Source organism: Ochotona princeps, chromosome 22, assembly GCF_030435755.1.
Source record: "Ochotona princeps isolate mOchPri1 chromosome 22, mOchPri1.hap1, whole genome shotgun sequence".
Lineage (NCBI taxonomy): Eukaryota > Metazoa > Chordata > Mammalia > Lagomorpha > Ochotonidae > Ochotona > Ochotona princeps.
The window spans coordinates 17,114,801-17,130,716 of NC_080853.1; the positions used below are offsets into that span (position 1 = coordinate 17,114,801).

The following is a 15,916-nucleotide window of genomic DNA, read 5'->3' on the forward strand; positions in this document are numbered from 1 at the left end:
TTCTTAATTTGTAATTTTGAATTTTATGGGCAATCACTACCCTTGTGTTTCTAGTTTTTGACTGTTCTAGTTAATCCTTTTTATTCTTTCTTTTCTTTTTTTCCTATTAAAGGATTTTCAAGTCAAATGGTACATATCATTGTACCTAAATTACTTTCTGAAAGGATTATAGTGGTGTGGATCACCATGAGCAGTGGATTGTATCAGTGTAGTATTCATTTTGTTTTGTTTTTAAATATTTATTCTATTTTTATTGGAGAAGCAGATTTACAGAGAGAAGGGGAGACAGAGAGAAAGATCTTCATCTGCTTGTGAAGTCAGTAGGAGAATTTTAGCCATTTAAAATTCCATAGAGTTTGGGAGCAAATGCATACTGGGCACTTCTGTGGCAATAATCATATTCCTAAAGCGCCAAACATTTAATTTAAATACTTGATATTTTTCTCTGACAACAAATATTTATATGTAAGATGGTAACATCAATGCAAAAACTATATTCAATTTTGATTATTTAACGATTATATCAACTTAAAAATGAAGTATAATCTGTTTTACTGTTTCAGCAGATTGATAGTAGAAATTTAAATACCATATGGGATTGCAACTATGATTTAGTGTCCATCTTTCATTTTTTGTTTCTGCATAGCCAAGAAAATGTTTTTGACTACTTGTTTGTTAGACTCTTACCAGTTTTTCATCTGAGGACAATTTAGTCCAAAAACAGAGAATTACTTTTCTTACCTGATGAGGAAACTAATAGGATAGGAAGATAGTTCTTTTTTTATTCAGTCCATTTGCTTAATTTTTTTATTAGAAAGTCAGATATACGGAAAGGAGGAGAGACAGAGAGGAAGATTCTTCTGCATGCTGATTCAATCCCCAAGTAGCCGTAACAGCCAGAGCTGAACCAATCTGAAGCCAGGAACCTCCTCCAGGAGCTTCTTCTGGGTCTCTTCATGTGGGTTCAGGGTCACGGGGCTTTAGGCCATCCTCTTCTGCTTTCTCAGGCAACAAGCAGGGAGCTGGATGGGAAGTGGAGCAGCCAGGATATGAACCAGTGCCTACATGGTAAGGCAAGGACCTTAACTACTAGGCTGCTGTGCCAGGCCCCCACTCTATTTTTATGCAGCAGAAAATCAAGATCCTAAGAAGTCAAGTAACTTTCCCAAATCAGGTAGTGAGTGTAAACTAGAATTCAGATTTTGAATGAGGCAGTTTGATTCCATACTAAGAAACAAGTGTGCTAATTCTTCCTTCCTGTCAACAGTGGTGAATTATTTCTCAGCTCAATGTTGAGAAAGCAGACAGCCTCAAAAACCACGCTGAATGTACACTGGAATAAGAGTATGATCAAGAACTAATCACAAGGAAAAAATAAGTATGATCATGGCAAAGGCATATTGCAGGTTTTCACTTTGAAGTATGCAAACAGGTTTCTTTTCATTAGCTAAAGAATCTGCTGTAGATTTGCATGGCTGACTGTCAGCATTCATTGGCTTTATTTTTATTTTTATTTTTATTTTTTTTTGGTTTTATCCTGTGGGTTTCTGTTCTAACTCCAATAGGTAGAGAGACTCAAATCGTATGCCAGCTCTTTTCTCATCCTCAGCCCTGAGTCGACCCCTTAAAGGGAAGACGGTGACCCGAGTCCAGCTGTTGGCCTGCCTGTGTGTCTGTGCTTTCCAGCCCAAGCTGATTCCCTCTTGGAGAAAATTGGAAAGGCTCTTGGAGGTTGCTGGGAAGCTTTGATGTAGAGGTAGCAGTTGAACAGATTGTCCTTTGGAAGCAGCCAAATTTCATTTTCCAGATTGAAAGACAGACTTCCAAGAAAACTTTTTCATGTTTTGTTCTAGCATCCAAAAAAAGACCCAACTTCAGTTCCAGGCTTGAGAGTTTCTCAGGGCTATTCTCGTTCTAGGTGGAGGACAGCTGGCCTACTCTCAGATGGCATGTGTCTTAATAGCTGTGTGGCTGGCCAAGCCAGCCTTCACCTTCCTGCTGGGCTCTGAGAGGAAGTCCACTTGACAGCTGCTAGGCACTCCCAGTAAGCTCAGCAGAGAATTTTGGTGTCACTTTGTGACAGACCTGGATTCAGACCCTAGCCTGACACTAGGTTGTTAATATGGCTGCCCTTGAGTTATTTGGGCTTTTTGAGGCTGTTTTCCTGATTTTTTAAGATGAGGATTCTTAGTGACTGCTGTAGTATGGGTCCTCTGAGAGTGCTGTTTTTTGACATTAGTATTATATAGGCAGAATGACACACAGTGTCTTTTTTTTTTTTTTTTTTTTTAAGATTTTTTTTTATTATTATCGGAAAGCCGGATATACACAGAGGAGGAGAGACAGAGAGGAAGATCCTCCATCCGATGGTTCACTCCCCAAGTGAGCCGCAACGGGCCGGTGCGCGCCGATCCGATGCCGGGAACCAGGAACCTGTTCCAGGTCTCCCACACGGGTGCAGTGTCCCAATGCATTGGGCCGTCCTCAACTGCTTTCCCAGGCTACAAGCAGGGAGCTGGATGGGAAGTGGAGCTGCCGGGACTAGAACCGGCGCCCATATGGGATCCCGGGGCGTTCAAGTCGAGGACTTTAGCCGCTAGGCCACGCCGCCAGGCCCGACACACAGTGTCTTGAATCTAACAGATATGAATTTGATCACAGGTGTCTCATTTCATAGGTTTGTGGCCATGAGCAATTGCCTTCATTTCTCTAAAAGTCAGTTTTCTTACTTCTTAGGCAGGTATAATACCCCTAAACCCACCTGGCAGGATGACCCAGGAGGCTCATTGAGCTGACGCATGTGAAGCACCTAGTCTGAGTGGCACACTATCCACCCAGGTGTTTCTTATTTTTGGCATGGAGAGTGCAGTTGTGAGACTTGTCCTGTGTTTTATTTCCCTATTTGTTATTACTTAATGCTTTGTATACTTCAGTTATTACTACTCCCCCCACTCCCACCCAGATTTATTTATATAGGAAGAGAGGGAGAGGGCAGAGGGAATGTATGTGTGTGTGAGACAGAGAACTCTTCTGTGGATTCACTTCCAAAATGGCGACAAAAGCCAGGGCTGGTCCAGGCTGAAGCTGGGAGCCAGGATCCACCCTAGTCTCTTAAATGGGCCTCCACGTACTTGGACCATCTTCTGCTGCCTTTTCCAGGCACTTTAATAGGAAGCTGGATCCTGACGAAGATTAGCCAGTACTTGCGCCTGATGCAATGACTCAGTTGGCTAAACCTCCCCCTTCAAGCACCCGCGCTTGGGTACCAGTTGGTGTTCCAGCTGCTCCACTTCCCATTTAGCTCCTTGCTTGTGTCCTGAGAAAGTAGCTTAGGATGGCCTAAAACCTTGGGAATTGGTAACCATGTGGGAGACCCAGAAGAAGCTCCTGTCTCCTGGCTTTGCATCAGTTCAGCTCTGGCTGTTGTAGCCAGTTCAGGAGTGAACCAGTAGACTGAAGATCTTTCTGTCTCTCCTCATCTCTGTAAATCTGCCTTCCCAAAAATAAGTAAATTTTTAAAAAGTAAAAAGAGAATAGCTGGTACTTAGACACTTCTCAGATGGTGCTGGTGTCACCTGTGCACCACAATACTGTACCCCACTGTCTCTGTCTTTAGAATTTGCTCCCAAGAGCAGGGTATCTTAAGGTTCCAAATTTCTCATTGCTCTCTTTTCTCTTCATCCTCCTGTCAGCTTGTCTGCCTGTGATGTGATAAGGAATTTTTGTATCCAGTGAGTGGGGTAACCCCCCAACTACCTATACTCATCTTTTAGAAATCTGAAATTTCAGAGGTGAGATGTCAAAGCAATGCCCTGATTTGTTGGCTCTGAAACCAAGAATGGGTGACTACTGTCCTAGTCTGCTTTCTTTCTCACTTTGCTCTGGCACCTAGAGCCTCAATTTTTATTCCCGATGATTATCTTTTGGGATAGATTGATTATCTTTTGGGATAAATTCAGCTTACTTATGTCCATAGTACACTGGTAAACCTTATAGAAAGAAGATACGAAGAAGGAGATTGTGAGGCTCAAATGAAAGAAGCTGATAGTCCAAAGGGGTTGTCGTCAAGGTGGCATTTGCCTGACTGTTGGGAAGTCAAACTTGGCAAGGGAAGAGAATTCCAGAGAGGTTGGCAGGAACCATGGAGATCTTCTAGGCCAGGTTATACTAAGTGAGAAAACAGACTCACTAGGGAGGGTTGCCCAAGGCCACACAGCCAGGTGCTAACAAGGCTGGAACTGGGGGGCTGGCTGGCCTCATTCAGTCTCTGTCAGTCCTTGGTATCAGTGACCCCTGAGATAGTATAATCAGGAAACACTGTAGTCGCCGTGTATTTTAGTGAAACAAATTCCTACCAATATTTATAATAATAGTCAGTATGCCTCCCTGATACATCACACATTTATATTTTATTGTTATTTTCTAGGGTGTCAAATGCCAGATACATTCAACTCATGGTTTCTTATAACCCTACTCCACGTATGGTAAGTGAGGTCATTTTTTTTTTTTTTAAACTGGTAACTTGTTAAGGTCTAGCCTTCTGCAGGGTTGATTATATGAAATGGCAGCTCTTCAAGCATTAAACACGGTTACTTCCATTTTTAATAACTGGTGTCTTGAAGCACATTTTTATTAAAGGTCAAAGCATAGGCCCAGAAAGAAACTAATATTTGAAAGATTTTTTTTTTTTTTTTTTCAAAAGAGCACCTAGCCCAGTGAACAATACTATCAGTATCTCTGAGAGACCCTGTGAGCTTGGATGGAAAGTTCTCTCCTTAGGCTGTTTTAGGAAAGTTCACATTTACGTAAAAGTGGTTGGAATTGTGAGAATCCGTGGTCACTTTCATTGCTGGTCATCAGAAACCTGTAACAAATTACAGTGCTGACATTTACCTCAGCACCTCCAAAGTGTGCATACAGGTCTGCCACGTTTGTTGCATGTAAAAATATTTAACACCTTACACAGTATATTTTTTCTTCAGCTGTGAAATAAATAGCAAAAAAAAAATCGATTTTTCATCTAATGTTATGCAGAAGTAAAGGTCAGAAGGGTATAGGAGAGTCATTGAAGTGGGCACTGGGGAATGTTTTTTTTTTTTTTTTTTTTGAATTGCCAGATCTCGGGAAAGTAGTTTCTGGAGAACTAAGTTTACTGCTCTGACCATAGCGAGTATCTGAAAAACCTGGAGAATGATTTTGCGCTGTCAAAAGGATTCTTGTTTGAGGCTGCCTTCAGCTGAGCCCTTGCATCACCAGGGCCAGCTACGGAAAAACATTTTTGGTTTTGTTTGTCTCTGCAATGCTGCTGCTTCTGAACTCGCATCGTCACTGAATTTGGCCAAGGGGCCTGGGACAGCAGTTTATTTTACATTGTCACTATTATTTTCTAAGCATGTAAGTTTTTGAGTGCACACTCTGTCTTGGGTACTTGTTAGGAAGTGAGGATAGTTCTCAAGTGGCTCACAGTCTAGTGAGGAAGATAAGACGTGTAAGATAGTTATGAATCAGGATTTTGTGAATTTTTATATTCAGTGAGGAAGCTTCTGCTGCTGGAGTACCTAGTAGTTCTACCTGTCAGTTCTTTGCAGTGTGTCATACTTTCTGGAGAGGTCCATTTCATGGTAAAGGTTCAGAAGAAGGGGCAGGGTAGAGAAAGTGGGTTTGTGGAGGAGAAAATGACTTTTCCAAGAAGGGGTTACTGCAGAGGTAATGCCATGGAATTATTCCCTGGCAAGGTGAGAGGGTTCAGAGAAGGCTAGGCTGTTCCCAGAGGAGCTCAAAGATAATATTCAGCCTGAATGAAAGACTCTTTATTGCCCATAGAGCTAGAGGTATAAGAGTGTTAGAGGGAGTGGATGACAAAATAAAATATATAATCCCTGTGCCCACATCCCAAGGTCAGTACCTGACTAATAGCAACCGAGTGAGTCTTGCAGCTACATACAGACCTTTCAAGTTTCCACTTTGCGCCTGCTGAGTCTTTGTTGTTGAGGTTGGTTTAAGTTCTCAGCAGGGTGGTGCGTGCCATCTCCAGCAAAGTGGAGGAGGAAGGCTGTCTGCATGTTCTTAGTCTCCCTCTCTGCTGATAATCCACAGACTTTAGTGGAGTAAGTCAGGAACTTTATGGTTTGAGTCCTCATCAGACTCTACTGTGTGTTCATGGCCGTGAACAGTGGAGAGAAGGCTGGAACATAGTCTCAATTTTAAGAAACGTGGTCTGCCATCTTGCCGCTGGTATGTGTGCCAGGAAGCAGCAGTGATAGCTGAAGTGGTTGGGCCTGTCTCCCATGGGGACAGGCCTGATCGAAGCCCTGTCACCTAGCTTTGCTCAAGTACAGCCCCAGCCTTTGCCACTGTGGGCATTTGGTGTATGAGCCAAGAAATGGGAACTCCCTGTCTTTATCTCTCTTCTTTCAAATAAATAAACTTGTAGAATTTTTTTTTTAATTGAACATAGTCTAGTAGAATATGGGCATAATGTACGATTGTTTTTAAACAATGGCAACGAAAGATACGTGGGCCATGGCACAGGCAGATGCTGGGGAAGAACAGAGAACTGTAAGGTGCTGTTGGATACAGAGGGGTTCTGTCGTGTCCTCAGGAAGCTTTATCACTAGTGAACAGAATTTCTGTTGGAGAAAGGAAGAGCATATAAGGAGTCAAAAACAGACCATGCACAAGAACATAGAGCAGTGAAGGGTAGCTGGTTGTCCACGGCATTTAGGGCAGGTTTGTGGAGGAATGTAGTGGAAGGATACACTAAGGGAACTTGGTGGCTCCGTGCTATGGTCCTTCAGGAGGATTTGGGAAACTCTTTGTTCTGAAGAATGGATGGCATTAGGAGGAATGATGCATCTGTGTTCTTCTAGCCTTGTTCTCTTAGTTTGAAGCTTCAGGAGGGCAACCGAGGGATAGCCAAGTGCAAAGTGAAAGAGATTAATAGATTTACAAAAGATAGACAAATTGAAATAGCTCTTGGAGGTGCTTGCATTAGGGAGAGGTGTGGTGGCTTCAGAAAATCATGAAAATCCCCGAACAAAACCAGGAACAAGCTGCTAAAACATAAAAATGCCATGAAGGCAGATTTCTCAGAATACTTGCCTGCGTTTCCAAGGGTGATTGTTCCCCGTTGGCCCATAGGATAGGAGTAGCATTTCTCACATCCTCTTCGTTCCTTGGAGGAGCTGTTGATGTTTCACAGCCTGTTTTTTCCAAGGTCCACAGTTTGTCTGTGATTGAGATTTTCTTTCCAGTTTCCAGAGGACCTTGATCAGCTGTGCATTATTTGCACTCACAGCTGCATGACTGTGTGTCCATACATAGTCTTTGCTGACTGTGGGTACAGAAAAAATTCTGGGAGAGGCTGCTGCCTGGAATGTCCAGCATCCCCACATGGACTTGATAAAAGCAGGTTTCTTTCTCTATTTTCTGTCTTGCCCCAGTGTATTTGTGGTCTCTCTGGGTGCCTGTATCATCTAACCCTAACTGTGACTTGATTTGTCACTTAACTCCTTTACCAAATTAAGTAAAATAAATAAATTAAGATTTATTTCTTTTTATTTGAAAGGCAGATTTTTACAGACAATAGAAGGAGAGAGAGTGAGAGAAAAAGTCTGCTATCCACTGGTTCACTCCTTAAATGGCCACAGCAGCCAGAACTGAGCTGATTTGATCTGAAGCCAGGAGCCAGGAACTCGAGCTTCCTCTGGGTCTCCCATGTAGGTGGTGGGTGCAGGGTCCCAAGGACGTAGGCCACCCTCTCCTGCTTTCCCAGGCCATAAGCAGAGAAATGGATTGGAAGTTGAGACGCTAGAACATCAATTAACATCCATATAGAATGTCGGCATCACAGGGCCGAGGATTAACCTGCCGGCCCTAAGATTTTCTTGCTTCTGGGGCCCATTCTGGCATAGTGGGTTGAACTGCCATCTGTGATATCAGCTTCTCATATGAGCTGTGGTTTGAGTCCTGCCCATTCCAGGCTATAAGCTAGGATCAGAAGTGGGATAGTTGGGATTCAATCTGATGCCCATATGGGATGCGTAACCTGCTGTACCACAGTGGCTGCCTGTTGTGGCCCTTTGTGGGATAATCCAGCAGGTAGAAAATCTCTTTGTATCTCTCCTCTCTCTCTGAAACTGTGACTTTCAAATAAAATTTTAAAAAAAATTGCACTGCAATATTCTTTGACATCAAGTTTCTTCTGTCTTGAAGGCCGTTCTTCCTTCCTCTCTTGTCACACTCCTAATTTTCCTTCACTGTTCAATTCAGATGTTATCATTTTAAAACACTGCCTTCCCCCTGACGATAGTTAGCGCCTCTGCTGTGTTACCCAGCGCCAAGGATTGCACATTAATCAAAATTAAAAAAACAAAAAGTTTTGTGTGAGAAAGGTAAGAGGATTTTCACTCTATGGGAGGAAAAAAGTTGGAGGGGCACTGGGTTGTTAATTTTTTCTTTCAAGGTGGGAAACACTGGCATCTTGTTATAAGAAGCGAGGAGAGAGCTGAGAGAAAGAGAAGAAAGTATAGACTGGAGGTGGGAAGCGGCTGGAAGGAAAGCTAGTTCCAGTCCGAGCCAGCATGAGAACTGCCCTGCCAGACACGGGCTGGCTCTCCAAGGGCGTTTTAAAACTGCCCTGGCTGGAGGGCATGGGGGCTCCTGCCTGATTCCTGCCTCTCCACACCTGCTGGAGATGGTAAGCCCTGCTGGGTACATCTGCTCTGTTCCCCAGCCAAAGTTTATCTTTGGGGTTCTTTGTGGGGTTTTTAACACCTACATGTGTAGGGTTTTTTTCCCCCCCATAAATCAAGGACCTGTACAACAACGTTTTACTAACATTGCATAACCAGAGTGTCCCGGTCCCTGACATCCACAGGAACTAGTTGTTTGTAGTAACTCTGACAGGTAGGCTGCAGGCCAGGTGTAGCTCTTGGAGGAGGTTCCTTGTCAGGAGAGATGGCTTCAGGAGGTGCCCCCCTCCTCTTGTTTACTCGCTGACTGTCTTGGCTCCTCTGTAGAAGAGTTATACTTCATGAGGATGCAATTTAGGAAACGAGTTGGAGGTAGCCATGTACAAAGCCCTGGGAAAGGGTCAGTGTGCCAGCTGACAAACAAATACACTCAGTTCAGGAGTGCTGCTGGGCCTTGGGTACGGCCGTGTGTGCTCTGCCTCCTTGGCCTGCGCTGGTGACACAAGCTGCACAAAGTCTTCAGGATTCCTTCAGAGCAGACCAAGCAGCAGACCCACCTGTGTGCCTGCTTGTCTTCAGTGAATTTAGAATCAGATCCCCTCTAAGCAGCTTACAGAAGATGGTGTTAGAGGAACAAGGACCAAAGCACAATTGGCTTTGTGAGAGGACCCATGCAGCGTGAGTACAAAGGATGCTCAGAGCTGCCAGGACATGGCAGGAGGTTGGCATCAGAAGTGACAAGAATTCCTTTCTCCAAGGTTTTGGGAACAACGAGAGAATCATTGCAAGGAAACCTTGCTGTTGCTTTATTGCTGTGGGCAGTGGTTTGTCTTCTTGTCCTGTTGAGCAGGCACAGGCTGTTGGCACTATGTCATTGCAAAATGGAATGACTGGTGTGGCTTGGAGATCAGGCTTCATTCCAACTCCAGTCTTCTCCGCTGTGTGACTTCAATTTGCTTAACTTTCTCAGAGTGTCAGCTTTCTGTGAGCTGGGGACAGTTGATTATGAGTAAATTATTAGTAGATTAGAAGAAATTATGAATACAAGTGCATCCTAGATTTTATTTGAAAGACAGTGAGAGAAACAGAGTGAGAGAGAAAGAGAAGTTTCAACCACTGGTTCACTCCCCCCAAATGGCTACAAATATCTAAGCACTAAATTGTCTTCTGCTGAATTGGAAGCAGAGCAGGCAGCTGCTTAATGCACTGTGTCACCAGGCTGGCCCTGCAAATACATTTGTTTTTGTTTTTTAAAGGAATGACTGGTAGAACACATTTTTTTTCTTTTCTTTTTAAAAAAGATTTATTTTCTTTATTTGAATGGGAGAGTTACAGAAAGAGGTTTTCCATCTGCTGGTTTGGCGCTGTCCTGCTGATAATAACATGCACGGACTGATGGTTGAAAGCCGAAGTTTATTAGTGGCATCAGACTTTATACACGAGGGTCATATTGGATAAAGGAAGCGGTATTGAACTTATCACAAAGCCCATCAAATATTTCTATACTTTTGTTTGGAACTCTTCTGTTTTGTATATCCCACCAAGTGTTCTCATTCACATGCTGCCCACTCAACTGTTCTCACACAAATGATACCCAATCAGGTGTACAAAAGGTATCCATTTGATTGTTCTCATACAAAGGATATCCAATCAATTGTAATCCTGTGCTACTCTGGTTTACTCCCCAAGTGACCTCAATGTCCAGAGCTGAGCCGATCCCAAAACTGGGAGCTAGGGGTGTCTTTCTGGGCTCCCAGGTAAGCCATCTTTCTCTTTCTTCCTTCCTCCCTTGTTTTCTTCTTTCTTCTTTTCACTGCTTTCATGGTGCATTGATAGGGAACTGGATCGGAAGCGGTGCAACTGGTGAACATGTGGGATGCTGGCACTGCCCGTGGTAGCTTTATGCACTATACCACAATGCCAGCCCCCCCCCCGCCCCCCGCAAATGTATTTTGCAGTGACAAGTCTCAAATGAATATTAAAAAGATTTGGTAAAAGAGAGCTGTCATGATTATTATTTGTCATAAGGCATAGTTGGTATTTTTAGCCCTTTATTATTTGAGATTTCATGTGCAGTGAGTTTTCTTTGTCTCTTCTCTGCCTGCTCTTTAATTTTTTCCTGCCTGTGTTTATAGATATTAAGGAGCTGTCGGACTAAGGCTTGAATGTCACTTTTTTTCTTTAGTTTGCTAACTGGATTATTTGCCTTCCTTATATGTAAAAGAGATCACTATTATTTATGAGCCGCTGGAATCACGGAGAGACAAGGATAGTACTGTGAAGCTTGGAACCACCATAATAAATTGTGGGTTTAAGAACATCATCAAACTTGGGAGGAGCAGCAGGAGCTGCTCCTAACCATTTAAAGTTTATTTTTAATTCTTAGGGGTATTTTTAATGATTTTTTTAAACTGGAATCTTTCCCCAACCCTCACTACCCAATAGAGCTCTGAAATGATGAATTTGAATTAATGGCAGATATAATTTGACCTGTCAGTATTCACTGTGGGCAGTGAGTCCACAGTGTGAGTTAATGTGGAGCTGCTCCGTTCCTTGTTGGAACCTAGTGTTTGAGCTGCTGAGACACCTACCTCATGACACAAAGGTTAGTGTGAGCTCAGAGTGTGACAGGTGTCGGCTTTGATGTACAGTGGGTACCAGGTCATTGAGACATTGTTTCTGCTAACCATTTTGGATTTACTTATTTTCCCTTTACTTTGCAACATTCTTTAACCTTTTCTGGATGATTCAGGATGTCCCAGGAACCCTCAAATGTGTTTTTGCCAGACTGTGATCTTTGAGATGTGCCAGATAGATTTACATTGTCCTGTTGAACCTCAATTGCCAAACGTTTTTTTTTTTTTTCTTTGTTGGTGTCTGATTTAAATAAAATAAAATTTTAGATCTTTTCCTGTTGAACTGCCAACATTTACTTTCTGTTCTTACAGGTATGCTTGCCTCAAGTGAGTTGGTCTTTTCTGATGTGCTCCTTCTAATTTGATGCTAATTTTTAGAACTAATTTACTTTCCTGAGGATTAAATGAAAAATAGAGCAAGTGGATTCTGGCAGTTTTATTCTAGTCATTAAATGAGGCAAAAAAAAAAAGGTAAAAATCCCCACAAAAACAAAAAACATAACATAGCTCTGCAAATAGATTGTTTCAGTTTAGATCTTAGCTTTTTGGCACTAACTTTTTTAGCTTTGGGAAAGTTATTTCTCTGAGATTCATTTCCTTAGATAGTGGAGTAGAGACGGTAAGAACACCAGCCTCAAAGAGTAGTAAAGATTGGGCCCGGCACGGTGGCCTAGCAGCTAAAGTCCTCGCCTTGAACGTGCCAGGATCCCATATGGGCACCAGTTCTAATCCCGGCAGCTCCACTTCCCATCCAGCTCCCTGCTTGTGACCTGGGAAAGCAGCCGAAGACTGCCCAAGGCCTTCGGACCCTGTGCACTCATGGGAGACCTGGAGGAAGTTCCTGGCTCCTGGCTTTGGATCAGCACAGCACTGGCTATTGCAGCCATTTGGGGAGTGAATGGGGAGTGAATCATCGGACAGAAGATCTTGCTCTCTGTCTCTCCTCCTCTCTGTATATCTGACTTTGCAATTAAAAAAAAAAAGAAAAAGGAGTAAAGATTGAATGAAACCATCTGTCTACTGCATGCATCCATGTGCCTGGCACATAGTTGTTAGCAGTTAATCATTAGCACTATCTATTTAGGCTGTGAAATGTTTTTCTTTTTTCTTATTAGTTATTATTTTTTAAATGATTTACTTGTTTGAAATGCAGAGTTACATGGAGAGAGGGAAAAACGGGAAGGTCTTCCATCTGCTGGTTCATTCACCAAGAGACTACTTGGCCACGGTTGGGCCAGGCCAAAGCCAGGAGCCCAGGATTCTACCCAAGTCTTTCACTCAAGTACTTGGAACCTCTTCTGCTCTTCTCCCTGGCGCATTAGCAGAAAGCTGAATTGGAAGTGAAACAAATGGGACATGAACGAGCACTTATATGGGATGCTGGCATGGAAGGTGGTGGCTTTAGTTGTTGCAACACAATGTCAGCATTCAAATTAGTTATTTTCAGAATAGGAAAAAGTTGAATTCAGCCTAGATCAGATGTTGCCCTAACAGCTTAATATACTAAAAATCTGTTATCTCTGATGTCCTAAGGGATTCACTGTTGTACTATGGTTTCTGTGGATGAAAAACGATGTTGGAGTTAAGATCGCATCATGTTGTAGCAGAAGTGTTTGGATAGTGTAAGAATACTGCCCTGAGGGCCTGATGCAATGGGTCAGGTGGCTGATCCTCTACCTCCAAGTGCCAGGATCCCATATGTGTGTTGGTTCATGTCCTGGCTGCTCTACTTCCAGTTCAGCTCCCTGCTCTTGGCCTGGGAAAGTGGAGATTGTCCCAATGCCTTAGGACCTTGTACCTGTGTGGGAGACCTGGAAGAAGTCCTGGCTCCTGGCTTCGGGTCAGCTCGACTCTGGTCATTGTGGCCACTTAGGGAGTGAATCAACAGATGGAAGATCGATTGATCAATTGATCGATCTTTTCTTCTTTCTTTCCTTCCTTCCTTCCTTCCTTCTTTCTGTAACTTTGATCTGGCTTTCCAATTAAAAAGAAGGAAGCAAAAAATAGTGAGTTAAACATAACTCTTAATACAGGATGCAGGCACCCTAAGTGGCACCTTAACTCCCTGTACCTTGTACACTCTGTCATCTGCCAGTCTTTCGCAACATAATCTCTATTCATGAAGGTTGTGGTTCTATAGTTTTTCTTGTTTTTCCAGTGACTTTGGCTTTTATATCCTAGAATGAACTGGAATATCTTTTTTAAAAAATAGTGTCTATTGAATGCTAGTATTGTGAAAATGGAGAGAAAAGAAGCTACAATTTATGTAAAAAGATTACATTCTGAAATAAGCTTGTTTGTGTAGATAATGTGTGGGGGATTTTTGAGAAACTAATAACAGTGAGTACCTATGGGACAGAAACTGGCTGGAGGATATAGACAAAACGAAGACAGATTTTATTACTCTGTGTGTGTGTGTGTGTGTACTATCTACTGAAATCAGTTCTTAAACAGAGGAAAGAGTAAACTCAGTGTGCTAAGACTCAAGTTACACGGCCCAACTAGCCTCGAACTGCTTGTCTGGGTGTTCCAAGCAGATGACTGTCTTGAGAGATGGGCCCAGTCTTTAGCTCTGTTTTTTCCCTAGCAGAAGATAAACACAGAAGTTCTTTACAACAGGACTTTTTTTTTTCTGTCCTTAGCTGCTGAGAGAATTTGATTCACAAACTCAGGGCAAAAGTTATTTGAGCTTTTAGTTAGCTGATTGTTGTACTGGCAACTTTTTAGCCCTATGGTTCAGAATCGTATTTTCCCAGTAGAACTCATGATGGGTCCTCCGTATGGTTCTCTTTGATAGGAATACTGCTTTGGGTGTGTGATAAATTTAGTTTAAGGGCCCGGTGCAGTGACCTAGTGGCTAAAGTCCTTGCCTTGAATATGCTGGGATCCCATATGGATTGATTCTAATCCTGGCAGCCCTGCCTCCCATCCAGCTCCCTGCTTGTGTCCTGGGAAAGCAGTGGAGGACAGCCTAAAGCCTTGGGATCCTGCACCTGATGGGAGACCTGGAAGAGCTCCTGGCTCCTGGCTTCAGATTGGTGCAGCTCCGGCCATTGCAGTCACTTGGGAAGTGAATCATAGGACAGAAGATCTTTCTCTCTGTCTCTCCTCCCCTCTCTCTCTATATATGACTTTGCAATAAAAATAAATAATAAATCTTAAAAAATTTATATTGAAAAATTTGTATTTGCAAGAGTTTTGCATGAATCAGGTGTCTCTCAAACCAGACAAGTACAGTCTTTTAGAAGCTTCTTTTGTTTTACATGTTTAAATCCATATATATATATATACACACACAGATATATATACATATATGCATATGTACATGTGTGCATATATGTATGTAAGATTTATTTATTTTTATTGGAAAAGCAGATCAGATTAATGGAAAAAAGTAGAGACAGAAAGATATTCCATCTTCTGGTGCATTCCCAATAGTTACAGCAGGCAGATAGGAGCCAAATCAAAGCCAGGAGCCAGATACTTCCTCTGGGTCTTCCACATGGGTGTTGGGTCCCAAGGCTTTGGACCCTCCTGCACCGCTTTCCCAGGCCACAAGCAGGGAGATGGATGGGATCTGGAGTAGTCAGGACATGAAGCAGTGTCTATAGGGGATGCTGGTGCTTGCAAGGATTAGCCTCAATTGAGTCATTGAGTGCCAGCAACATTAAATTCAGATTATAGCAAACATTTCTTTTTCTTCCTTGATTCCTTCTTCCCTTCCTCTTTCCTTTCTTCTTTCCTTCCCTTGCTCTTTATCTTCCTTTCTTTTTTTAAAGGTTTATTTGTTTAGTTAAAAGACAAAGTTAGACATGTTAGCAGGGACCTGGATTGGAAGTGGAATAGCTGGGACTTGGCATAGACTCACCTTGCTGTGCTGCAGTGCTGGCCCCACACACTTTTCTGATTGTATAGCTTTCAAAAGGCAGATGTAGGCCATTTTCTTGTGGCTCAGACTATTTTGAGTACCAGCACTCTACCAAAGTTTATATTCATCAAATTTATCATTTTTTTTTTAAAAATATTTATTATATAAAGATGTTACAGACAGGGAGGATGAGTCAGCGACATATTACATCTGTTGGCTCACTCCCCAAAATGGCTAAAATGACCAGAACTCGGCTGATACAAAGCCAGATGCCTGACACTTCTTCCAGGTCTCTTATGTGGGTACAGGGTCCCAAGGACTTGAGCCTTTTTCCCACTGCTTTCCCATGCACATTATCAGGGAGTTAGATTGAAAGTAGAGCAGCCAGGATTTGAACTGGTGCCCATATAAGATGCCAGCACCACAGACATGAGCTTTACTAACTATACTGCAGTACCTGGCCCCCAAATTAGTCATTTTCTGTCCCCTGTGATTAGAGGGCTAAGGCTGAGGAAAATAGGTTGGCTGCAGACTCATCTCCTCTCAGTAACTGGATGCTGATCTTACTACGTGTGTCTTCCCAGTGGCTAGCTGTCATCTACTGGGTGAAGTCCAGACATTTCAAAGTCCTGCAGGGCTTTTCTAGTTTCATGCTTCTGCTTCCTATAACCCTGACCTCCCCCAAATCTAACTATTTCTTGCTCCTTGAGAAGTGCTGA

General features: G+C 42.8%; 1 protein-coding gene across 2 annotated transcripts in view; it reads left to right on the plus strand.

Annotated features, from left to right (window-relative positions):
* Positions 1-15,916, plus strand: part of LOC101530110 (ubiquinol-cytochrome-c reductase complex assembly factor 1) — a 93,145-nt gene that overhangs the window by 28,917 nt on the left and 48,312 nt on the right. For both annotated transcript variants that reach the window (XM_004585758.3, XM_058679337.1), the window contains exon 6: positions 4,427-4,484. In XM_004585758.3, the coding sequence (XP_004585815.2) occupies positions 4,427-4,484 (58 nt within the window). The remainder of the gene's footprint in view (positions 1-4,426; positions 4,485-15,916) is intronic.